The 27,892-nt window shown below is 33.8% G+C and overlaps 1 protein-coding gene across 1 annotated transcript in view; it reads right to left on the bottom strand.

Moving 5' to 3' along the window:
• LOC150084254 (uncharacterized) overlaps nucleotides 1–27,892 on the bottom strand; it is a 199,888-nt gene that overhangs the window by 58,230 nt on the left and 113,766 nt on the right. Inside the window, exons 4-6 of the mRNA XM_090376166.1 lie at nucleotides 21,593–21,701; nucleotides 18,957–19,043; nucleotides 10,263–10,292 (exon numbers count right to left, since the gene is read on the bottom strand). Of these exons, the coding sequence (XP_090232292.1) occupies nucleotides 10,263–10,292; nucleotides 18,957–19,043; nucleotides 21,593–21,701 (226 nt within the window). The remainder of the gene's footprint in view (nucleotides 1–10,262; nucleotides 10,293–18,956; nucleotides 19,044–21,592; nucleotides 21,702–27,892) is intronic.

Below are 27,892 nucleotides of genomic sequence, written 5' to 3'. Positions count from 1 at the left end.
ATACACAAAAATTTCATAATTCTCGAATTTCAACTTAAATAGTCATTAAAAGTCAAATTAATGAGAGAATAACAAAAAAAAAAAAAAAAAACTACTCTAAATATACATAGTATGCCTTTCAATGCTGCAATCCTGCAAGATGTGGAATTAAAAGTATTTTTAGTCCAATTATTCCTTGGACTAAAAATATTTTAATCAGTTTTTTGATCTTATTTAACAAGATATTTGCAATTAAAGGCTGATGGTGGTGAAACATACATCCATCTTTTGCAGTCATAATGTGACAGTTAATGGAAATAAAAGATAATAGCTAGGCACAGAATGATGAAAAACAAAGACCCAAGTTTTCAAAAAATAAACTCATGAACAGCAAGTGAAAGTAACAAATTTATTTCATTGCATTTTATGTGGCAACTGTATACCATACAGTATCTGAAATAGTGCATTTTGGATTTGGTTTGGTTTGTTTTTTTTGGTGCATGAGCAGCTAAGGCTATAATGTGCTGTGCAATTTGGTAAGCAATCAACTGCTGCAAGGAAGGATTTATTCCTACACGTTTGAAATGAATGCCATCCATGCATATCACAACAAGTAACAAGATGGCAACACATATTATGTACACATTCTAACATAGGGGCATCCACAGTGGTGATGGCTGCATGGAGCCAGACAAATCTTGAAGAAGAAATGGTAATTTTTGAAAATTATGCTTGCTGAATTTTAATTCTTTAGTTTGTGAAAAACAAAACAACATCCTTAGTGGGTGTCTACTAATAAAATTTTGTGTAAAAAGTTTCTTCCTATAAAATTTTATCCTAAAGGGTTGTTATAATGGATCCACAAGGCTGGGGCATCACGACTGAAAAGGAATAGGGGTGGACAGTATTATGAACAGAATTTTAATTCTTTAGTTTATGAAACACAAAACATTGTCCTTAGTGTGTGTCTATTGATAAAATGTTGTGTAAAAAGTATCTTCCTATAAAATTTTATTCTAAAGATTTGTTATAATAGATCCATAGCCTGGGACATCAAGACTGAAAAGGAACATTGAAGCAGCTTCAACATACAATCAGCTTCAATACAATGCTGATTCTGAATCTATTCAAATGCATCTGTTGATGTTAGAATACTACAAACAACAGATGCTGGCATTACTTGGAGCAATGATTCTTCACAGATGAAATCCATTTACTAAAAATGGAAATGAAAGATAATAGCTAGGCACAGAATAATGAAAAACAAAGACACAAGTTTTCAAAAAATAAACTCACGAACAGCAAGTGAAAGTAACAAATTTATTTCATTGCATTTTATGTGGTTCACCCCAAGGCACACATAAAGGACCCTTGCAAATATAAGTGACAGTAAATGTATTAACTTTTGACAATAAATATGTAAAGACATATTGGGATAACGATTTAATACACTGGCTTTTTCATGTTATATGATTTATGTTCTTTTAATTACACTACCCAACATGATTTTCACCTCCAGCAAATCAATGGTTGTTTCTGGTCAAGTTTTATGTATAGAATTTAAAATCAATCATAAAAATTTCCTATCATGTCTCAGTTTTAAGATAATACAGGGTGTCTCAAAAATATTGGTACTAATGTTTAGGGGAGGTAGGTAACATCTAAAGGAATGTGAATCGCATAGGAACCCATAATCAGAAATGTCACCGTAAGTCAGTAGACGGCACTGTTCATCAGTTCACCAGAGGGAAAATTTCTGGTTTACTCATTCAAGCAGTAGTCGCCGCATCGATATACGAACTGTGAGCTGGCAGACATGCACCTAGTGTATAGATTAGCAGAGGGAAATGGACGAGCTGCTCAATGAATTTATGGAGAACGCTTCCCAGACACATGTACCGGACCACAGTTTGTTTGCACGTGTGCATCAAAATTTGCGCGATTACGGGTCATTTAGAGGTAATAGGAGTAGTGTAGGCACACCACGTTCAACGCGAACTCCCGCCATGGAAGAAAGTGTGTTGAATGCCACCCAAAATAATTCTACTACCAGCACACGTGTTGTTGCCTCTGCCTTAGGAGTGTCTCGTTGCAGTGTACAGTGTGTCTGGCACAACGATTCCTTACACCCCTTTCATCTCCAAAGGGTTCAGTTACTGCTTCCCCAAGATCATCCTGCACATGTGGCTTTTGCGCAGTGGTTTCTCCAAAAAAGTGTTCAAGACTTGAATTTTCCAGCCTATGTTTTGTTCACGGATGAGGCTTATTTCAATCGGGAAGGCTTATTCAATCAGCACAATGCTCCTGTGTGGGCTCACGACAACCCACACGGTGTGCGCCCCCATGCAGCACAACATCGCTTCGCAATAAATGTGTGGGCAGGTATTTTCAGTGACTGCTTAGTCGGCCCATACCTGTCACCATCCCACACGAACTCCGCTAAATATCGGATCTATTTAGCGGATTGCTGACGATGTTCCAGCAAATGTGAGATGCAACATTTGGTTTCAACATGACGGGGCGCCTGCCCATTATGAAAGGTGTGTTCGTGACCATTTGAACAGGCGTTTTGGGTGTCGATGGATTGGCCATGGTGGACCTGTTGCCTGGTCCCCACGATCACCTGATTTATCGAGCCTTGATTTCTTTCTGTGGGGGGCCCTCAAATCTATCGTGTATGAATCGCCTGTGGAGACGGAAATGGATCTCGTGGCGAGACTCGTCTGCGCTGCTGCTACTGTCAAAGCAACTCCAGGTGTGTTTGATCGTGTCTGCCAATCCATGCTGTGTCGGTGTTGCGCATGCATCACGTCTCATGGTGGATCCTTCGAGCATCAGTTGTAACATCATGAAATGCATCCATCTCGTACTCCATTGTTAATATTATGGCAAATAAATGTTTGCCACTAATTACTGTCTTGTGTCATTTCTGCTTCTTGTGTCTCTGCTACTACTTTCCTGTGACGTTTCCGGTTATGGGTTCCTATGCGATTCACATTCCTTTAGATGTTACCTACCTCCCCTAAATGTTTGTACCAATATTTTTGAGACACCCTGTAGATAGATATCTGGATTCTGTACAAAGATATCATTACTGTTTGAAATACAATTTTTAAACTTATTAACCTTTGGTTGGTTTTGTTTATCGGGCTAAACGTTGAGCAAGTACATCATTACTCTTCTTGCAATATAGTATATTTTGATTTTGATGCACTTTCCCAGACAAGTCAGTATTTTTATTAATTTTATTACACCATTCACTTGTTCAATATATAGTGAATGATAAACTATGCTACAAGAATTCACCTTCTGTTCAAATTTACCAATTGCTTTTACTGTTTTTAGGTTAATGCATTGTTAAAATGGAGAAGACAAAGCACAGAACTTGTGCCAATCACCCAGACAATTTCTGCTATGTTTGTGGACACTTAACCCCAAAAACTCAGAGGAAGAAAATATACAGTGTCACAAAATTTGAATATTCATTGTACTTCGGCTGCAAGATCAGTGACCAAGAAAAAAATTGGGCTCCACATATCTGTTGTATTACTTGTACAACAGACTCAAGGCTGTGGTTATATGGCAAGCTGAGAGCATTACTTTTTGCCATCCCTATGGTGTGGTGCAAGCCCAAGAATCATTTCGACGACTGCTATTCCTGCATGACAAAAATAAAAGTTATTTCCAAAAAGAGCAAACACTGCATCAAATATCCAAATATCTCATCAGCAATTAGACCAGTGCCACATGGTAAAGAACTGCCAGTACCTGTGCCACCAAAATATTGGGGTATTGGAAGAAATTGTTTTACCAGATGTCGCGGAACCATGTACTTCACATGATTTGGACTATGAGCCAGAAAAAGAAAAGGCCCCACACTACATTGAACAAGAAGAATTAAACGACTTGATCAGAGACTTGGGCTTACCCAAAGAGAAGGCTGAATTACTCGGATCCAGAATACAACAGTGGAACTTACTCGCCAAAGGTACAAACATTACAATATACCGTTAAGTGAAATTAAGAGTTTCCAAAATATTGCAATGGAAAACAACATGTGAGTCTCCAAAGATGTCGTTGGTCTTATGCAGTAACTGAACATTGATCACAATACCTCTGAATGACATTTGTTCATTGATGCATCAAAGCTAAGTTTGAAAGCAGTATTACTTCATAATGGAAATACTTTACCATCAATTCCTCTTGTTCATGCTGTTGGCCTGAAAGAAACTTATGATAGTATGTCCCAGATTCTTGCTGCTATATGTTACAATGACTTGGTTGGAATATTTGTAGTGATCTCAAAGTGATTGGACTGCTAGTTGGGTTGCAAGGTGGTTTCACTAAATACTGTTGTTTCCTGTGTTTGTGGGATAGTCGTGCAACACTGGGATAAGAGAGATGAATATATTCCTGCATCAACAGATGTGGGAATATATTCATCTCTCTTATCCAAAAGCAATGTAAAATATGTTCCATTGATTGATCCAAAAATGGTTTTTCTTTCCCTTTACACATCAAGGTTGGACTGATTAAGAATTTCACTAAGGCACTGGATAAAGAAAGCAGAGGATTCGGATATTAACTGAAAATGTTTCCCAAATTTATCTCATGCAAAGCGGAAGGAAGAAAGGAATTTTTATAGGTCCTCAAATAGGAAAGCTCCTAAAAGATGAAGAATTTCAAAGAAACCTGAATGATATTGAATTGGCTGCATTGAGATCTTTCAAGGCTATGGTACACGGATTCCTCCGAAAGAGAAAATTGAGCAACTGGTGAAAAACTTGCTGAAATGTTACAAGAACATGAGGTGCCAAATGTCATTGAAAATGCATTTCCTTCATTTCCATCTGGATTTCTTTCCTGAAAACTTAGCAGATGTCAGTGATGAACAAGGAGAGCACTTCCACTAGGACATATCTGCAATGGAAAAACGATACCAAGGTCGCTGGGACTCTGCCATGATGGGAGATTACTGTTGGTTCCTTAAACAGGAAAGCAATCTGGAGTATAAAAGGGAATCACTGAGTGGGAAACATGTCTAAGTAACATATATTGTGTGTAATAATTACAACCATCTATGCTGATATTGTATAAAAACAGGGAATTTAAAAAATGCGTATATCTTTTGATGTAGACGTGACAAAAGTAAAAGATTGATATTTTCATAATCAGGACATTAATTTTGTTCAGAATAACCAACTTTCGTTCCAGAAGTATGAAGAAAAAAAAAAAATTTGTTGGGTAGTGTTATTTTTAAGAGGCACTTTTTTAACCATACATCAAATATCCTACATATGGGCATAGGTGAGGTGAATTCAATAAATTCTCTCTCTCTCTCTCACACACACATATGAGAGAGAGAGAGAGAGAGAGAGAGAGAGAGAGAGAGAGAGAGGGGGGGGGGGGGAGAGACTAATATCAAGAAGCTGATTTGAGGATATTATGTGGTAATTCTAACAAGAGTTTTAAGAAAACACTTTTTCATGTGATAAGGTCTAAATTAAATTTGTTAACATTTTTACAAATTTTGATTCCAGCTGGTACCAATATCTAAATTACAATGACATTTCTGAATTCTGTCATCAGGCTGGGGGTTGCATTCTGAAAAATGTTTGCTGCTTGAAATAACTGTCACATTTTAAATGGATGGATTGAATATAAAATTGGCCAACATTGGACGCAATTTATATTAGATTCTTTTAGGTTGTGTTCACTGCAGGTCAATTTTAGTCTGATTTTACCACAGCAATATCTAACTAGTAATATTCAGTGGGGATTAGCTATTAATAATAATTTAAGGCTGGTTCTATGATTAGTACAGCCAATGTTAGAGGACAACTGACACATGCCAACAAAATATCCCTGTAAAAAATCTAACGTAGCTAATTTAAAACAACTGAATCCAAAAAAGGAAAGAATATTACCTCAGGTAGACTGGCAATGGCTTCCTTCAGCGCATCCTAGAGATAACAGGAATGCAGCAGAAATAACTTTCATTGTAACACACCTAAAAATTCTGAAATTTTTTGCTAAGAAAAAGTAGCTTACATTCTTTATAAATGCTCTTGTTCTATACTAATCTCAAGTTAAAATAAAAGGATCTGGAAAGAGATAAATCTTTGTATATATTTAAATTTATAATGAAGAGATGCTCTGGAGTAAAAAAAAGAACATGCGATGAATTAAAAAAATAATACATACAAAAAGGACAGAGTCACTGACTGAATTCTTATTCACTGCTACTTATTAATGAAGTGGAATATGCAAGGTACTTTGTAGTTATTAACGTGCCCTTATCATGGCTGATCAGCCTGACAGTAATATGTTTTAACTTGTGAGAATGCACATGGAAAACAGATTAACTTCCCACTTCCACCCACAATAAAACTACTCTGTTTACTCAGTGGTAACTGAAAATACCTTTCAAGGAAAGTTCCATCTCCAATTTCTCTATAAAAATTTTGAATAGGCTAAAAATTACCATGCACAACTAGCACCTGCAGGTGTGCCTATTTAAATATTAAAGCAATGTTCTTTGGACAGTTTAAGTATTATATAATATATACAGTATGTAAAGCTTCATCATTACATATAATTTGCTAGGTGCATTGCAGGAATGCACAATACAATTTAAAAGAATGTTGATCATAAAGTGGGGGAAAATCTCTATTTTCTGAGGGATCTCATTCAAGTGATCACATATTTTTTTTTGACAAGCTATATACATGGCTTGGTACTCAAAAAAATTGAGTAATAAAAAAAAAAAGAGTGAATTACTAACATTGATATTTAACTATAAAATAAGTTTTTGCCAATAATAAATCCAGTTTCTTTCCTCTGAAGATCCATGTAATATACAAATAAGAATCAAGTATACATATATACTTTATGAAATAGTTAATATTCAGGAAAGCAAATTTCATGTGCAAATTTTAAAGAATTTATCTCTTCCCAGATATGAACTTTTTTTTTTTTTTTAATGTTTAACATTTTTTAATTTAATAAATCAGAAATATAATAATGAAAATATAATTTAATTAATTAAGACCCTTTACCACATGAGAAAATTATGGTTAATTAAAGTGAAGTAAAAAATTTTTTTACGAATTTCCTGTAGAGTACCAAAATAAAAACTAATTATGGTGACATTTCTGAATTCATATATGGAATTGTGTTTTTGGGCTGAGACAGGAGTTCATAAATGCCTTTCAATGAAATTTTGATTACTTACAAAGTAATAAAGACTCCATAAGAAGATGGATCTTAAAGTATAACAGTTCTAACAATGTCTGTTAATTTCCAGACTCGTAGGAGAACAAAATTAAGAAATTGTTTTTAAACTACAATAATATTTAACAAAAAAAAAAAAAAAAAAAAAAAGGCAGCAAAATCTTGCTTTATTAATTGAAGGAACTTGCTTCATAACTGCAGTACACAAGTGCATAAGCACAACTGACTCTGTATCTCTTTAGTACTGGTTGCAAAACGCTTACTCTAAACCAGATGACTTCCAGAAATGATATTAAGTGGTATAGCTTATAAGTGACATCAACTCATGAGTTATATAACACAATTTTTACCCACAACAACTTAAATGCTGTTTTTAATCAATTTGTATGCATAGATTTTGAAAATCACCATGATAGTTTTATATCACGTCACAGTTATTAAATAGAGGGAGCTTTTTTATGCTTTACTTAAAATATGCCAATTTTGCATATTCTAGCCAGTAATGAATGACATACTGATTTATTTTAACAGATATAAGCTAATTCTTTTAATTTTAGCAATCAATTATGGCCTTGGTTTTCTTAAGATAAACATAATCAGACTTCTACCTATGGTTCTTAGGCATTTTTGGTGAGGATTTTTGTAGCCAAGGTTTTCCAAGTATTAACTGATCATGACATGTTATCAGAGTTGTAAATCTATCCTCCAAACATAAACAGCCCCTTGAGAGTAGGAGGGTGTGGCCCTCCTACCACTTCACAAGATGTCGATTATCAGCCAGTAAGCTCAGGTAGTGAGGTACATTTAATCAAACAAGATGAGTTGAATGATTTGGTTCGAGACTTAAATTTTCCGAAAGAACAAGCTGAACTGTTAGGGTCTAGGCTACAGCAGTGAAATATACTTGCAGCAGGAACAAAGATTTCAGTGTTTCAAAAAAGACATGAAAAGTTTTTGAAATATTTTGCTACAGAGGACAGTTTGTGTTTTTGCAAAGACATTATAGGACTTCTGAAAGAACTGGGTGTAGTGCATAAGTCAGATGAATGGTGTTTATTCATAGATGCCTCAAAATTAAGTTTAAAAGCAGTTTTGTTTCATATCACAATGGCAACAAATTTCCATCAGTTCCTGTGTTTCATTCAGTTGGACTTAAAGTCATGAAAGCATGTCTAAGGTTCTACATGCTATAAAATATCAGGATCATGTTGGAACATATGCAGTGATTTTAAGGTTATTGGTTTGCAGAGGGGTTTCACAAAATGTTGTTATTTGTGTTTGTGGGACAGCAGTGTGACAGAAGAACATTATGCTGTGCAACATTGGGACAAGTGGGATGAGTTCATACCAGGACAATGTAATGTAAAATTATTCCTTTAGTGCAATCAAACAAGGTTCTTCTTCCACCCCCTACACAACAAACTTGGATTGATGAAAAATTTCATGAAGGGACTAGATAAAGAAGGTAATGGATTTGCATACTTGAGAAGTGTTTCCTAATTTAACATACATCAAACTTAAGGAAGAAATTTTCGTAGGACCCTAAATTATGAAACTCCTGAAAGACGAAGTGTTTGAAGCCCAGTTAAAGCAGGTTGAATTGGCAGCTTGGTGATCATTTAAGGAGATAGTACATGGTTTTTTGGGTAATAGGAAAGAAGAAAACTATGACATGTTGGTGTCTAATATACCCGAGTGCTACAAAAACATGGGCTGTTGAATGTTGTTGAACATCATTTTTTTCATTCCCATCTCGAATTTCCCCCAAAAATCTGGGAGATGTGAGCGATGAACAAGGGGAGCAGTTTCATGAAGATATTTCCATGAAGGAAAAGTGGTAACAAGGTCGCTGGGATCCTGTAATGATGGGGGGATTACTGCTGGTTCCTAGTGAGGGACAGTAAGCAGTAATACAAGAGAAAATCCATTAGTATCAAACATTTTTATGGACAATTACAAGTATGCTGATTACATATTATTGAAATATAACTATTTCGCAATGATTTATGATAATTTTCTGAAGTTAAACGAGTTATAGAGAACGTATAATATTTTTTTACACTTGTATTACAAACTTGAATTGTATGTATATATCCCTTTATTTTAACATTAAATATTGGTACATCTTTTGATGTAGACGCGATAGACTTTTTATGGTGGTTTTTGGAATCAGCACATTTATTTTCTCCAAAATCGCATATTTTCATTGTGGAGGTATGACAAGAAATATTTTTTGTTAGTTAGTGTAATCAATCACACTTTATCTCTAAATCATCCTTCTAGAAGCTTCTTGGACTGAACTTCTGCTGTGGGTATCTAGTCCTTCTGGATGAGTTGAAGTCCCAAAATCCTGTATGTGTATATTGATGGTTATTCTGGCTGGGTCAAAAAAAAAAAAAAAAAAAAGAAAAGAAAGATCTTGATTATTCTATTGTTGTGTCTGATTTTTTTACTAAACAGGCTGGGATTTCAGAAGACTGATCTGTAAAATTGCTAGATTGTTCCTATACTACACCTCTCCATGCAGTAAAGATATTTGAGTCAATGAAGAAACATCAGTATAACTCAGTTCAAATTTGGAGATAGTTTGATTGGTTATTTAATTCACAAGCTGACATCATCCATAGGCCAAATCACTTAATCTCATTTCTGAAATGCTCTGGTTTAGGAGTAAGCCTTTTAAGTATATATAATAAAGCGTATCTTATAACATTTATTCATTACTGATGACAAAGCAACAACTTTTAACAAGCTGTTCTGTTACTTTCTAATAATGGTCTACCATTAGCTATTAAACTACAAAGTGCAGGGAAGGTCTTTGTGAGTTTCAGGCCAAATTTGATACCACTGAACTGTAACAATTTTTCTCAGTTATATATATATATATATATATATATATATATATATATATATATATATATATATATATACAGTCTTTTAAATTTTTTTATTTAAGCAATCAGTTAGTAGACAGTAACCAAAGTAAAGATTAAGCAGGATCCAGAAAATGAAATTTTCATGGGCACACAGGATAATTTTGTAATACTTACTTCATCAAAATTTTGGAATGTAGGGTTAAGCTAGAAAAATATTTTAAAATATTATGATTATATATTAAAAGAATTGACCAGTCAAGTATATATTTTACATATTGTAAGCTAGAACACATATTCATAAAAGAATCATTTTATTCAAATTTATAATATGAATATATGAAAAAATGCAACAGGTGCAAGGAAATAATTCTTTTCCTGACAAAAAAAAAAAAAAAAAAAAACACTGTTCAACTTACTTTATTAAAACTAGTCCATCTGCAAATGTATCTGAACATTTGCATGATAAGTAAACGGACGTGGTCCAAACCTCATCAGTGTTCAGGAACTGCTATCCTGTTGGCCAAAAATGACAAACCGTGCAACTGAAAACTCGATATTTGTAGCTTGTGGCATATTTGCCACACATCTATTATTGCAAGCATAGTAGTTACAAGCCAAAAGCAATTCAAAAGAATAAGTTCAACTGTGAACAAGAAATGTCCAAAGTGAAAAAAGCTTCATATGTAAACCCTTATGGTGCACCTGCACTGATGCACCACGAAGACAACACAAAAATTTAAATAAGGAAGCTGGAGACTGCATATATTTTTTATAAAAAAAAATCTTATTTAAATTATGTAAGGTATATAAGCATTGTGTCAGCTAGGACTGAAGAAGAGTCATATCTCAAAAACTAGAAGTTATTCTGTTCTGTCCCAATAAAAATAAAACAATGTTACCAGAAACCTATTACTATTTATTGTTTTTCTTTTAATGCATTTGTATGCTGTATTTTTTCTCAGTGTAAATGTGTGGGAAGCAGAAGACTTGGTGAAAACTAATGGTTAAAAACCTTCTCATGGGCTCCCTACTATTCAGATTGCAGATTGAACAGTCATGATTTGAGGTAGATTGCTAATATAAATTCAAGTATAGTGATTCTTGTATAATGGAAAATAAAAGTTAACACATCTCAGCTTCACTAACTGTTTATCCAGAAACAGTCCACTGTTACCATGAAGGAAATGGATACTTTCAAGGTGGATTCTGCTCTGCTCAGATTATTAGTTCCTAATTTGGAGAACACAGTAAAGAGGCCCATCACTTCAAATAGCTAGCTGAATTCAGTGGACATTTGCAGAGCATTTAAATCAAATAGTATAAATGCAGTAACACACATCCTTTGTGAAAACCACAAACAAATACCAGTATCTGAAAATAAAATAATCCTCAAGATACCTTGTGCATAGAGCAGCCCAATGTGCTATTAGATACTGAAAATAGTGACAGAACTGGTTTTTCAATTTGGATTTATTTATCCCCAACTGCCAAAAATTTTGTAATCCAATTTCAGGCAATAGAACAAAAATCATAGAATACTACTCTTTTTATTTTTTGGTCTGATGTCATGCAAATAATAATATCAGTAAGCATTTTAATAAAAGCATCTCTTTTAAGTTCAAATCGTACTTTTTTATAACTTAGATTGCACTATACATATGAATAAATATAGCAGTACAAAATATAACAATCAAAACTGAAACACTGCAAAAAAGATACATTTCCGATATTTTTGACGATTCTTGTTTTTGTATGAAAGAGAACTCCAATGATGTGAACAAGTTAAGGATAAAGCATGATTATGACTCAAAATAATAAAAGTAATATGGAAACCTGGTGCAAAATGCACTAATAATATATGTGCTTAATTAAAATTATATAATGCATTTTGCTATTTCAAATGCTTTTCATATTTAGTATTTGAATTAAAAATTTTCAGTCAATAATGATCGCCTTTCTGTCAAAATATTTAAACGGAAAATAGATTGCATTCTTGAAAACAGCAAAATAACATTATAATAAACCATTACTAATAAACACTACATTAAACCTATATATATTACAAGGTGCATTTGATAAATTGCTAAAATACACAGAAATGCACCTGCAACTTTTTAATATGCATTCCTGTGTATTTGATAAATATACAGAAATGCATCTGCAAGTTTTTAGCTTTTGTCCCTTCTGCATCCACGTAATGTTAATGAAGCTTTTTGAAACAATCAAGAATAATGAATCATCTTAAGTAGCCAGTTCACATTCCTCAGCGTCATAACCCTTGAAAGTGGCATCCCTTCAGTGTGTAATTCAGCAACAGAATAAGAAGTTATATGGCATTGGGTGTAGAGAATGAAGAAGAAAATATTGAACACAAAATAAGCAGCAAGCATAGCATTTTGCAGTCTTCTTCAAGAATTTCATTATTATATTGGTTTGGTGCTGTTCGTCTCATAGTTAGAATAAAAGAAATACTGCATAAAATTTACCAATGATGTTTATTTTCTGAAAACTTGAGATAAAGAGTTAATTTACATTTAAGTATAAAATCCATTCATTCATGAAGGTAAAATTGATCAAATTACAAACTGTTTTGATAAATTTTATACAGTATTCTTTAATCTAACTCAATATCAGATAGTAATCCATGCATTATATCCTTTAAGTCATGATGTCTCAACTGTTCATATATTAAGAACAAGACATGCCACAAAACAAATTTTCTTTGATTTTTATCTTTTTATTTTATATGCATGCCTTTTTAACTCTTTCATGAGCAAATTTGCTGCGTGCATGCGATTTCACCATAGTGAATTTTCAATAGCAGTGGGTTATGTGGAGCATAGCTTCTGCTTTACAGCATTATACATGGTGTTTCATAATGTGTGAGTTGTATTTTTAGAATTGATTCAGGATCTGAAAACAATTTAAAGAAATGTATTTATATAAACATATGCCCAAAATCATCTGATAAAAACACCAGTTGGTCTCTGGATAGGCAAACCTTATTACAACAACAAAGGTTGGTATAAAAATCAATTACTATTCCACTGTGCACCTGAACTAAGGATGAAGGCTAATTCAGACTGAGAAATGACAACCATGCATCTCATGTATGGACCTGCTAGTGTAGCCATATCAAGGTGTCTATAATTGGAAAGGTTTCTGAATTGTCTGCCATATAAAAAAGACCTTTCAGAGCACAGACGAGTGTTTTGGAAATACAGAATTATTCAATAAGCAAATTTCAGATGATATGAGCACTAACAACTGTTAAGATGGAGGGTTGGGTTCTGAATTTTTGGAGAAAAATCCTGATGAAAGCACTCAAAGGATAGCAGCAGAAGGCAGAGTGTAACGAGTGTCACCCACTTTCTCCTTACTTTCATAAGTAAAGCGCTCTTTAAGAGAAAAAGAAGAGAATATCATTATTTTAATACGCAGCAGTGATATCTAAGACCTGTGCAGAACTTGGTTAAGATATGTTTTTCTCATGGAGAACTATCTCTTGTCAAGTAATGCAGAAAATAAATAAAGATGGTATTATGCTTACCTGATTGTTTAAATTATTGTTTATTTAGAGCTTTGTTCATTAGTATTAAGCAATAACAAATCTGTAATATTTGTTTTACAGATAAAAGTTACTGCTTACACATGTACTCACTTCACATTATTGACAATGAATGATAAATAAACAACATGATAATGTTATCATTCAACATGAGTTTAGTCTGTTTCTCATTTTTTTCATCAACCCAGTTGTCAGTGCTACAATACAGTGTATAATTTGCTTGACAATATAATAATAATCAGAATAGGCAAAGAAAAAAAAAAAAAAAAAAAAAAAAAAAGTAAAGTTTAAAAAAAATTAAGTTCAGGAATCAACAGTAGTTTTGGCTTTTATGCAAGGAGTGTTCTAGTATTTTGTAAAGTTGGAAAAGTATGATTTTAAAACCTTTTTTTTAATAAAGTCAGTTATATTTGTCATTTTGTTCAGTAGTTTTTCGTTATTTATAAAAATTAATGAGAATAGATTTAAATACTTCTAATGGACTGGAATACTGAAACGGACTGTAAGACACTAATAGCTTATTGTTATAAAAAAGGATTAAATGAAAATAGAGATTTGAAATAGCTTTTCTACAGCACTCTACAAGTTGTATTAGAATAAATCAGGAAAGGTTTTGTATCTGGAATTATTGATTATAATAATTATTATTTTGTTTAAAACAGGGTCCTTAAGTATCTTGTTTTAAACAAAAAGAATCACTAGTGTCATATAAAAAGAACGTATAAAAGAAAGAGAAATTAACTTTACGGCTAACCACACCTGTTACATTTTTGGAACACAACAAACTTATTGATTTTGTTAATGACAAATGGAAAACATATTTTGTTAACTTTATTAGTGCACAAATATGAAGTGTTCTGTTTTTAAACAATGTCAGTTATAAGGTTAGATTACAACTGGTGACCACTAGTAACATTATCTATAAAATTGTGGGACGCTCATACATGTTAAGTTATTTGTTTTCTATCTGAAATTTAATGTATGATAAAACCATTTTGTTAACTAAAAAGATATTTTCTAATTTAAAAGAACTGTTGTTCAGTCATTTCATTCAGCTGCTGTAATCCCTTGAATTTATTTCAAAACTTAGCTTTTCAAACCTGTGGAGATATTGGGAAACCAATATGAGAAGAGCTAGAAGAGTCATATTAGTTAGAAACAGTTAATCATTTACTTAGTAATATAAAGGTGCAGTCAGTTACAAACCTTTTGAAAGTAAAATTTTTTATTGCAGAATTATTGTCGCTCAGATTTTCTACTAATCATAGTTTTATTCCAGGAGTAGAAAAGGACAACAATTATTACAATATATTGCTTGAGTGCAAGTATAAACAGGTATATCAGAAGTATAAAAGAAAAAACCTAACAGGTACTTTTGAACAATTGTACAGAGAAATAGAGTGGGCTAGTAAATCAGAATGTTTTATAATGGGGAATTTTAACTTCCCATATATTGACTGGAACTTGTGGGTTGGTCACTCGCACATTAGTAAGACTTTTGTGGATTTATTGGATGATTGTTTTCTGCAGCAACATGTTCGAGAGGCAACCAGAGAGGGTAATACTCTTGATCTGGTTATCAGCAGTGATCATTCATATATTAAGAATTTGCAGATAAAGGAACCACCAGATGGAAGTGATCACAGTGTACTGATGTGGGATTTACTTAAAGATATAATTACCATCAGGGGTAAAGGAAAGGGATTTCGCTTCCATAAAGGTGACTACAGTGGTCTCAGACAGTTTTTAAATTCTGTACAGTGGGGTCAACTGATGATGTTACCAACAGCAAATTCTAAGTGGGAAGCATTCAAGGAATTGATCGTGGAAGCTACTAAAGGTTTCATACCTATTAAGAAATATTGTTCAGGGTTTAGGCTTAAATGGTTGCCAAATGAACTAATGAGACTCGTGGCAGAAAAGAAAAATGCATGGGATGCATATAAATTATCAGGCGACACAGAAGCCTATGACAGATATAAACTAGTCTGTAATAAAGTCACAAAGGAGGTTAGGCAGGCGAAGACAGATTACGAGAAATCTTTGGCAAAGGATGCTAAGAAAAACAGCAAGGATTTCTTTACTTATATAAACTCTAAAAGGATGGGGATGAATCTGATTGGTCCACTTAATATCGATGGTTCGACTGTTGGTGATCCTGCTCAGATAACAAACAAACTGAATGAGTATTTTGCATCTACATTCACACATCAGGAGTTATTAAGGTTTGAAAATGCCAGAAGGTTATCAAATTGTAGCAGGGTGCTTAATGATTTTTTAATAATTGAGAGTAAAATGGAGGAGAAATTGTTGAAGTTAAACATAAGAAAAGCAACTGGGGTGGATGGGATCTATCTAGTTATATTAAAGGAGGCAGCAAAGGAAGTAAGCAAACCCTTAGTCATAATTATGAGAGCATCCTCAGATTCAGCGGAGGCCCCCACAGACTGGAGATATGCAAATATATCCCCTCAATTCACAAAGGGGGATTGAAGGGTGACACGAGTAATTACAGACCAGTTAGTTTAACTACTGTTCCGTGTAAAATAGAGTCACTGGTTAAAGATGCATTGCAGGATCATCTAGACAAGACTGCAGCAATAATTCAGACATAGCATGGGTTTGTTAAGGGGAGTCTTGTCTGACAAATTTGATTGGATATTATGATGTGGTTACAAAGGAACTGGATGCAAAAAATAATTTTGATATCATATATTTGGATTTAAGGAAAGCTTTTGACACTGTTGTGCATGGAAGACTATTGTACAAATTGGAGCAGAATGGTATTAAGGGTAAGTTGCTACAATGGATAAAAGGATGGTTCAGTGGGAGAAGACAGAGGGTGGTAATCAATGGGTGTTGCTGTTCGTGGACTAATGTCATTAGTGGAGTCCCACAGGATTCGGTGTTGGGTTCAGTGTTGTTTTGTATATTTATCAATGATATTGATGAAGGTATATCAGGCTTGGTGTCAAAGTCTGCAGATAATACAAAGGTTGGCAGGGTTGTAATGGCAGTAATGGCAGTGTGCTATTGCAACAGGATCTAAAAAATTTGGGAAGATGGGCTGAGAAGTGGCAACTGAAGTTTAACATTGACAAATGCAAAGTACTGCATATGGGTAGAAGTAACCCCAGAGAAATGTACCAACTGTGTGGTACTACACTTAAGGTGGTAGAAAATGAAAAAGACCTAGGATTAATTGTGCAGTCAGATATGAAGTTTTCTGAGCAATGCAGACAGGCTGCCAGGGCAGGTCATGGGGTTTTGTCAATGATATATAGGAATTTTGCTAAAAGGGAAAAGAAGGTGATTGTCCCTCTGTATAAGGCAATGGTCAGGCCACACCTTGAGTACTGCGTACAGGTCTGGAGGCCTCATTTTTGGAAGGAAGTAGATTTGCTTGAGCATGTACAGAGAAGGGCAACAAGATTGGTGAGGGGAATGAAGGGATCTTCTCACCAAGAGAGGCTTATATTCTGCAAATTGCAGCGGCTGGAGACTAGGTACCTGCGCGGTGATCTGATTGAGGTGTATAAGGCCTTGAATGGGTTGAGCACGCTGAATTCTGATGGGATTCTCCCACTTGTTCAGATTAAAAACCTAAGGGGAAATAAATTCAAATTGAGGAAAGACAGATGTAGAATAGATGTGTATAAATTTGCCTTTAGCCAGTGGGTGGTTAGTTGCTGGAACAAACTTCCATCTGTCGTTGTGGAAGTTGATAGGTTAAATAAATTTAAGGAGGAACTGGACGAACATTTAGAGGTAATTGTTTTGTAAAAATTTTTTTTTTAGCTGATGCTGCATAAGTTCATACACTTGCATCACATGCCACTAATACTACTACTACTTTGGACTTTATTTGAATAAGATTATACGTAACGCTATACACTATGAAGCATGAAGAGAACAGGACACACAACCGCATTTAGAATTATATGGAAACAACAGCTTTTTTCTGTTCCATAATCAAAGATGACAAGGCTTTACTAAAGTTATTTTACCAAAACAAGACACGTTTTGTACTTGGTTCCTACAACAGTGTGCTCGCAACCCTCTTTTTCTACTCTCCATGTTATTTTCAGATGAGGCTGGCTTCACAAGAAATGGTATAATCAATACTCACAACATTTATGACTGGACAGAGAGGATCCATAAGTCATCATACAGTCATATTGCAGTGTCACACAGACACAATCGATGACTTTGTAGTTGGCAAAGTTATTGTCTACTTTAGCTTCTGCCAGTTACTTCTACTTGTCTTGATGGAATAAAGCTGAGCAGAACCACTTAGTGGCAGGTTTGGAGCCCAAACTGATAAATTTGGTAGGTCCATATTTGAAAAATATAGCACATATGAATTTGAAAAACATATATCAAAAACATCACTGAAATTCAGAAGAAAAATACTTGCCATAAAACTGTGAAACAGTTTTATGGAAGGTATTTTTCATAATGATATGGTGTAATGAAATCTGATGAGAAAACTGGAAAAGTTGGTAGGTATTTTAAAAAAAACCAAGTCTTATTACTTGTGATAATTTTCTCTAAAACCCATCTATTTAAAAACCCATTTTACAACATGCAAAGGCCAGAATGAAATAATACTGGCTTGCACACTTACATATGGACCATGATGGGCAGCCACTCATAACTTTCTAAATGTGTCAAAATACTACTTCCAGATGAGTCATATTGAGCATGAGGTGGCATGTTCCATCTTGAGTGAAAAGAAATGATATATATCAAAGTACAAACAAGGTCTTAGTAGATGCATTCTTCACACACAATGATTCAAAGACATCCCTATTTTCTATTATAAATGGCTTTCCACTATAACAGTGAGAAGTGCTATGGTTCCAACAAGATGGGCATCTCATCACACTTTATGGCTTTCTACATGATTAGTTTTAAACAGGAACTAACACATAGTTTACCAAATCTTACATGAGTCTCTACTGAGACAACTAAAATGAATAATTTATGAAACCAGCTAAGAAACAAAGTAAAGAAAGAAATAAGATTGTAGTATATTAAGGTAATCATTAAAATTAAGAAATAATCTGCTACTCCTACGTAAAGTTAATGAATAAGTGTTTCTCTGCTAAGAAATAAACAGTTCAAATATTTACTATATAAATGTGAAATCCTTAGACATGAGTTTTTTTTGGTGTCCTGCACAATTCAGGATATCTAAACAGATATGGCTAAGGACATAACAAAATTAGTAAGAATTTTTGAAGTTTGCTCAAAACACAGCAGTATATCTGAAATGGATATAGTTCTGTATAGTTCACCTCCTTCTTTTTCTTGCTTTGTTTCTCCTTTTCCTTTTCCTCTTCTTCTTTCTTCTGTTTTTCTTCAAGTTCATCCTGCAATTTTTTCTGTAACAGAAAAAAATAAAATAAAATAATGTTTGTTTTCAAATAAATTAGTATTTTTTTTTTTAAAAAGGAACCACAAATTTAAGCATACCAACTTTAACATTATATTGTGCAGCTAAAACTTTTAGCAGAGAATTTTGCATAATTAACAGATAATTGAGTGGGTTCAGTAACTTAATATTGAATTGGGAAATTAAATGAAAGTAGTAATAGATGCAAAACAGGAGTAATTTTCAAAGAACTGTAATCTGATGAAATATTAAAAAAAATATTGAATTGGGAAATTAAATGAAAGTAGTAATAGATGCAAAACAGGAGTAATTTTCAAAGAACTGTAATCTGATGAAATATTAAAAAAAAAAAAAAAAAAAAAAAAGCATGAAGGTGACCACCAAAAAAATATTATCCCCACAGCACAGTATGACCTCAACTGCTCACAGGGGTTATGCTGCCTGAGAATAGCGAAGTTGAAAAAAGGACTTATAACATATATAAAATATATATGTAATAAAGCCAATGATAGGGAAAGATGGGCAAAAGCTAATTGTAAGAACACATTAGCAAAGAGAAAAAAGAACAGGATAAGGAATTCTTGTCATATATATGAGAACGAACAGAGTAAATCCAATAGGTTCCCTGGCTGTTTGTAGTGGAAGACCAATAGAAAGTCAAGCAGAGATGGCAGATAAGTTGTACAGATACTTCTCATCGATGTTTACAATCAAAAACAGGCTCAAAACTCTAAAGAATGTTAAAGTATCAGACTGCTGTAAAATAAGTGATATATTTAGCTCAGAGAAGTGTTTGTTAGAAAAGGTACTGAGATTAAAAATGGGATGTGAATACGGCAGTTGTTGTCGATCTGTGAAATAAGTTGTCTCCCAATGGTGAAGGCATTAAAAAGTTTAAAGCAGAATTAGAAGATTACCTTGTGGAAATGGAAATGGTATGATGATTCTGTTTTATTTAATTATTATTATTTTATTTTTATTTTTTATTTTTTGGTTGATGCAGAAAAAAGTTTTCTTCCTTGCATCATTTGGCTTTAATAATACTAAAACTGGATGTTACTCATTCAGTATCATCACAAGATGGCAGCAGACATTCATTGGGTATTAACTTTATTATAAGTTTTTCAGCAGAATGTGAGCATGACAGAAATATTATAAAATATTATGAATGAAGTATACAATGTTTAATTATCTACCCATTTTACTAAGTTATATTTATTAATAATTAATTTACATTCCTTTTAATGTAACATAAAGGAAATTTGACTTGCCTTGTTAAGGCAGTTAACTGATGAATTTCCCTCTACACACAAACTGGTATATAGTATACTGATATAAAATTGAGTGACTACTGCCAAGTGGAAGCAGACATCTGTTGGCCATTAGCTTTATTATAAGCCTTTATTATAAGCCTTACTGCATATCATGAACAGCATGTGCATTGCATGTGGGCAATGCTAGTTTTTGTATAAATTAAAGTACTGTATTAAATGTATGTTTTATACATATTGCCTGATCACCAGAGTCTGCTGTATGCTGAGTAGAAATCTAGAGGTTATTTGATTATAGAAGTTTTGTGGTATGAATTAACTTACAGCATGTAAAAACACTCCACAGGCAACAAAAATTAGACACGGCACTTGCTCAACAGCTGGATAGTCAGGATAACGTCTCAAATTCTAACTGTCCCCATATATAGAAATAAAAATTAAATATGTAATGCAATCTAAAAGCCTTTTCACCATTCATGTAGAATATCTTGAACTGTTATAATTTTCCATCACAGATTTCACAACTATAAACACAAAGTATCGATTATCAACAAATTTGTGGGGCATTACATAGTGAACACTTCTGAATGGGGGGGAAGAACCACTCTTTCTGACGTATGAAATTTTCATTCCAAAAGTATGTATGTATTTGACACCAGATAATAAGAGAGAAAAAATACAGAAATCAATCCAAGTTTGCCTTTGGTCTCAATATCTTTTATAAGAGCAAATAATTAGAGGAATTAAGCTAAAGCATTTCAGAAAGCCACACAAATATAAAAGCACAAAAATCGCTGAAAATGCTGCTAACTAAAATAAAACCAAAATCGCCTAACTGAAAGTTGTATTGAAGTCTATATTAATAAATTCAGTAGGCCTATATACGAAAGTATAACATATACATCTATTTGAAAAATAGAAAACATATTTTAATCATGCCTTTAAATGAGACATTTTCTTCACGACTGATATCCATCAAGAAACAAACTATCTGAACACTTTATACATCATAATAAATACCGTATTTGTCATAGTGTATGAAGTGTTTGAATAGTTATTTTTTGATAGGAAACAAATTTGACTGAAATCTGAAGGAAAAATTTACTTTTTGTAAAGCTGTAAAAGATACACAATTTCTTGAAACCTCACAGTGGCAAGTGCCCTAAAAGCTACTGGGAAGAATGGAGCATATCATACATTCTTAACAAAAATTTAACGACAAAACATTAAGCAAAAAGAAACCAGAGGACAGTTTGTTAAATATTACCATTTCTTCTTCTTTTCTTGTGGCTTCTAGTATTTCTAGTTCCTTTCTCCTATTAAATTCTGCTTGAGCTTGTTGTTCCCTGACTAGCCATAAGCGATGCTGCCGTTCCCTGTTATATGAAATTTAGTATAATGAATGCATCTTAAACTTGAGACCAATGCGCAAAACAAACCTCTTGCACAATCTAATGATTTTTTTTTTTTTTTTTTTTGCTTCAGGTCTATTTCCTCATTTATTATTTTTATTAATTTAATTATTTCTTAAAAATACATTTCATGGTAACACCCAGTTTGCAATGCAGATGAAAAAGGTATACAATGGCAAACTGACACATAGAAATGATATATGTTAATGTAATTAATATTATAAAATTAAGATTATAACATCAATAAAAATAAATAAAATACATTATAGAAATTATATCATATTAGACATTACTACTATTATTAGATTATTACAGTGTACATAGTATACAAAAGACTATTTTTTCTTTTTTTTTTAAATTTAAATGTTTGTTTAGAATTTTCTGGAGCCACTTCTCAAAACACTGTACAATAGTCTGGCATCATTGCAGTAATAGAGATGAATATATATATATATATATCAAAAAAGTAAGTAATGTATGAATATTCGACCTCAAAATTTAATCAATGAGTCAAATTAATAATACACTTATTTCACACAAGCTAATCTTGTTAGCTTGCACTATTAAAAGCTAGATCAATTATCCTTCTGTTTTGTATGAGTACTCAAAAACAGACAAATTTGGACATAAAAAATAATATTGTAATAGATAAGGAGCAAGCAATGGCTATCAGAACTTGCCAATCATTCTGCCAAAAATAACTATCAGATAGCATTTGTATTCAGACTGAGAACAATCCTAAGTACGAGTAAAGAAAGAACTCGTTTCCTTGCTATCAAAGTTTCTCTACATCATTGACAGAAACCCATGAACTGTTCAGACAGCCTTTCTGCACTGCTCAGAGAATTTCATGTCCAACTGTACAGTTATCCCTAGACATTTTTCCTTATCAGCTATCTTGAGTTTGGTGCTACCCAAACTTTTTTTAAACTATTAGGGCCATCTGTGAATATACTTATCTGTCCATTTGTAATATGTCCATAAACTGCATGTTCTCTGGTCAATTTGCCTGTTTTTCTGGATGAAAAACCCAAGTTTCTGGAGAGAAACACCTTGCCCTCCAAGCCTGAGACCAACTAACTCAGCCATTGAGTGAAAAAAAAAGTCCATAAAAGTTATTTGTGTCATTGAGGGGATTCAAACGTGAGCCTTTTCCAGTGTGAGGAGGACCATGATTATAATCTTATAACCACTGTGCTACCTGTACAGACCACCCAAATGATATTTGTCATTTGAATGGGCCTTCATCCTAGTTGTCACCTGGGCTTCTGCCCATATGCAACCAGTTCTTGGCTGTAACTTTCATCTGACCCGTTTTCAAAGGTATGTTATAAAAAAACTCAATAACAAAATTCAATCAAAACACAGGTCAACACAACTCAAATTCAATGAGAATAAAACAGAATACCATTTGGCCTCACAGCAGGGATGGCATCTCTCCCCCACAAAACGAGGAGGTATGCTGCCTTATCTAGTGAACTGTACCCGATATATAAATACATCCTTCACAAAATTGACAAATATAATCTGATCTAAACACAACTCGACAATCGTGGACTGTGAGAGAGAGAGTTAGCATCCCTCCCTCCAGCCTTGCTTGGGGGTCTGTATAGTATGGACAATTCAGCATAATGTGAAGGTCAGTCTCTGGCTCTCCACAAGAGCAAAATCTGAGGTTGCAAGGCCCAAGTGGAGCAACCTCAATCTCAAACCATGTCCAGTCAGGACACAGCAGACAACCAGAGCCATGGTCTTTGCCAGCTCACGGTAAGAATAGAAGGAATAAAGGCATACAGATGCTGACCTTTATCAGAATGGGTTCATTGGTTCTGCCAAAAAGGCCTCCAATTCATCATTAATCCTCCTCCACTCAGATGTTAAATTCATGGACACATCCATTGGATCAACCGTGCACGACCAAATGGTATGTCATTCCAGGATTACTGCTACCCAAATGCACCATCTCACATTTATCAATGTCTGATGGAAGTGCAACTGCTATTTTTTTTTTTTTTTTTTCAGCTGAAGTGAGTAAATTATACAGGTCTTGTTGGGGTAGCATCCCCAATCACTGTCATTAACCACCCTGCCCACCTCTGTAACATCACCAAACTTAAATTAACGATGTTGATGTAACTACATCAACATCGTTAATAAACATTAAAAACAGTAAATGGCCCAGTGCCAAATTCTGTGTCACCAGATTCATAACATTAGTCCATAAGAGTAGTGTGTCCATTTATAACTGTTCTTTGTCTCCTATCACTTAACCATCCCTTTATCATTAGCATTAACCTGCCCCTAATGTACCATTACTCTAATCTGTACAACAATCTTTCATGTGGAACAGTATCAAGAGTTTTACTGAAATCTAAGTATATGATATCAAAGTTCTTTGCATAACAGTCCCTTTGTGAAACCTTGTAGTAACTAATCTGACTAGTCAGGCATCATATGATCTCTAACAAATTCATGCTCTGATTGCCTTATAGCTCCACTCTTTATCAACATGATCTTGCATTACTTTTTTTTTTTTTTTTAACTACTGACTTCATTATCTTTCCTGGCACAAAAGTTAAACTTACAGATCTGTAGTTATCCACCTCACTCTCTAACCATCCAATCTATAAGGCCTTCCACATTACAGATCTAATGATCTCTCAGATTACAGCTAGAGGTTTCATGGCCTATATTACTGCTCCTTTTAAATGGATGGACTTCATCAGCCCCAGGTGCTTTGTTCATTTTTAGCTGAGCAAATTTCTTTTCTAGGTATCTTTCAGTTGTCATAAAATCATTTAATTCTGAATCAGTATTAGAGAGACATCTGCTAACCTTTCCCCAAAAACTGTGAGAGCAGATGCAAAATATTTATCTGCTCTCACAACTGTCACTAAATGGATAGGTGAAATAGGAAGGTTTTTTTTTTTTTTTTTTTGCTGATGCTGTATAAGTTTTCTTTCTTGCATAATAATATGCCTCTGCTAATGCTAATACTTAAGTTCAGTGACAAACATCCATTTTGGTCTAAACCTTGATAAATATCTCTTTAGCTGGTATAAAAAGCTTAACAGCATCTAAGATTACTTCCCTGAACTTCCTATAAGACATTTGTATTTGTTGACAACATTAGTTAGTCTCACTGGAAAGAATAAAAAAAAAAAAAAAAAAAAAATTTGAGGTCTCACAAAGATGCCATCTTTCACAGCACTGATATTTGGAAATTTTGCACTTAAGTAATGAATTTGTTGAATTCTTTACTTAAGTGAGAAATTTCCAAATATCTCTCATATTCATCCTAAGCATTACTTTCACAAAACTCTTCATTAAGCCAGGTTTAACATGGAAAGGTGGAAGGGAAATCTTTATTAGATCCACTAAGGGAACATACTAAACACTACTTATTCCTAGCTCATATGTGCTTCTCTGAGTCCAGTCAGATCTGATGTAATGGTCTGTGGTAGAATAGCTGCTTCAAAGGCATAGGAAACAACAATATTTTGTGAACCCTCCTTGCATGTCCATTAATATATCGATAGCAAGAAATTACCAGTTATTTCACTGATGAGTGCTGTACTGAATTGCTTTGGGTAGTCTTCATGTTATAGTCAGTCTCCTTTATATGAACAGAGTGAGCAATGGGAATAGATGACTAAGTTTCTGTTATGCAAGAGAACCACTTTCAAACTTTTATGTGAGGAGTCAATGAAGCAATGCTATTCAGATATAACGTATACTTGTGTATAATACCCTAAACTGATTGATTTCATGACAGTAGCAGAGCAGACCTGTTTACTGTAAACAACGTTGCCAAAACACAGTTTCTTTTTCAATAGTGAGTTGATGTTCTTCTTAACCAAGTGTTTTTGCTTTGGAATCCAGGTAAGAAGTTTGGTGTTATCTTTAGAACAGGCTAGATTTCTAATGAGATCATTCAACTCATCTTGGGTACACAGCTTAGACTTTGATATCTCTCAGGTTGTGTATTCAGAACCAGCTAAAGTTCCTAGATTGCTGCCAATCGCACCTCTATCACGCACCTCTATGCCTTCTGAAGAATTTGGTCTATGCAGTGGAATTGACAAACTGTCATTGTGAGGGATTGGTTTCGTCACCAAATACAGGTTCAGATAATCTTGTGCTTAATCTACATTCAAAATCCTGTTACATTCACATTACAAAATTAACAATCAACACTGTGGTCTTTTTGGCTCCCTCCATATCATGGGTATGGCAAACAGCATCTACTTTTTCTTTCGTTCAACCAGTAATATAATCCATTCGAACAAATGGTAGCATATGTGGTGCTTATGTTAACTGTCTTATTCTGGTTACCTAGAGGAGAGCCAAAGGTATAACTGAAGAATTTTTAAAGTACCTGCTGTGATTTAGTTAAGACAGAGCTGCACACATAGCAGAATTTGTTGGGGTGAGAATTTCTTATACTTTCAAGGTATGATGATGATGATGATGAATGTGTTTCAGAAATTCCCTGTATTTTACTTGAAATAATTTATAATCAAAAATTAAATTAAGAAATAATTAAGTATAAAGATATATTCAAACAATCACATAAATATCAATGCATAAACAATAATAATAAATAAATAATAATATTTATGTAGGTGGGCTGAATATACATGTGACTGATTATAAGGGAGTTAATGAGGTTACGATTTCCAAGTCAGTTCTCCGGCTGACAAGGCAGATGGTCATTACTACCAATCCGGTATTATTATTATTAATGGGCTGAATATGCAAGTGTGTGGAATTTTACCAATCCGGTAAAATTCCACACACTTGCATATTCAGCCCAAATCTGTGGCTTTTTTTTTTTTTAACATCACCTGTTAAGTAAAGCCTCAGATTGCATATGCAACATCATTGGTGCCCACATATACAGAACACTCTTTGTGCCCTCAAAAAATAACTTTTGCCCTTGGCAGACACACCTAAGCCCTGTTTCAACTATCCTTGTTGTATAAAATATTCCTTGTTTCCCTAAAAAAAATAAAATAATAAAATAAAAAATAACTACCTCTGTGTGAACAGCACATTCTGCTCATGGTGACCTTTCTGTACAGTTAATGCATGACTGTAAGCTCTAATACTGAGTTGGTGTTAGCATTTGTGAGTGTTGAGTTTATTAATGTTTTTGGTGTTAGCCTAGCATTAGTGTTTCCCCTTAATTTCCTCTCTCTCTCTCTCTCTCTGCACATAGCATGTGCAAAGGCAACGTTCTAGCTACAAACAATTCTGCATATCTGTCACACACACAATACAAATAATAAGGCCTTGATTAGTGGGACAATTCCATCAGAATCCTTGTTGTTTTATACATATATTTTGTTGTCCGAGGCATAATTTCAGTTAAAAAATTAAATTAGACCTATAGTACTATACCTCAATACCATACTATAATAGCATTGAGGTATAGTACTATAGGTCATATAGTACTTTTTATAATAATTTATACAGAGTACTGTATAATCCCATTGTATATAAAGCAAATGTAAGACAGCAACTGGAATATCGTGTTCAAATATGGGCACACCTAAAAAAAAGATAATCAAATGGACAATTATGTGAGGAAAAACTGAATATGTGGGTCACAAAGCTTGGTAACCAAACACATTGGAGGAGAAAGTAAAATGAATGAGGATGAAATTTTCAGTTATAAATGATTCCAAAACTACAGACCATAAATTCAAATTATAGGGAGGGAGATTTAGACCAAACTGCAGGAACGTTTCTTTTAGCCAGTGAATTTTTGATTACTGCAATAAGTTGCCTCCACGGGTGGTTGAGGCTAACAGCTTGGGGAGATTCAAAGGCCAGCTGGATAAGTATGGGGTGTGAGCCAAATATATAATTTATTTTATGTTATTTATTTATTTATTGGCCGGTGCAGCAGAAACCTTAGGCTTCTCTGTACTATGTGGATAATACTAATGCTACCACAATAGCACTACATGAAAAATTCTACATTACATGATACTGCTTATGTGATAGACAGTATCTGTTTAAATGATACAAATCAAAAACTGTTTGTTGACTTGGAACTTTTTATAATAATTTTTCGCTAGTTACCATGGCTCTGATTGTGTCAACCAGAACATTAAATGGTTATTAAAAGGGAAGATGACAATAAACTT

This window comes from Mastigoproctus giganteus, chromosome 6, assembly GCF_048544385.1.
Source record: "Mastigoproctus giganteus isolate SK-2022 chromosome 6, ASM4854438v1, whole genome shotgun sequence".
Classification (NCBI taxonomy): Eukaryota; Metazoa; Arthropoda; class Arachnida; order Uropygi; family Thelyphonidae; genus Mastigoproctus; species Mastigoproctus giganteus.
This window is presented reverse-complemented; position numbering and strand designations above follow the sequence as displayed.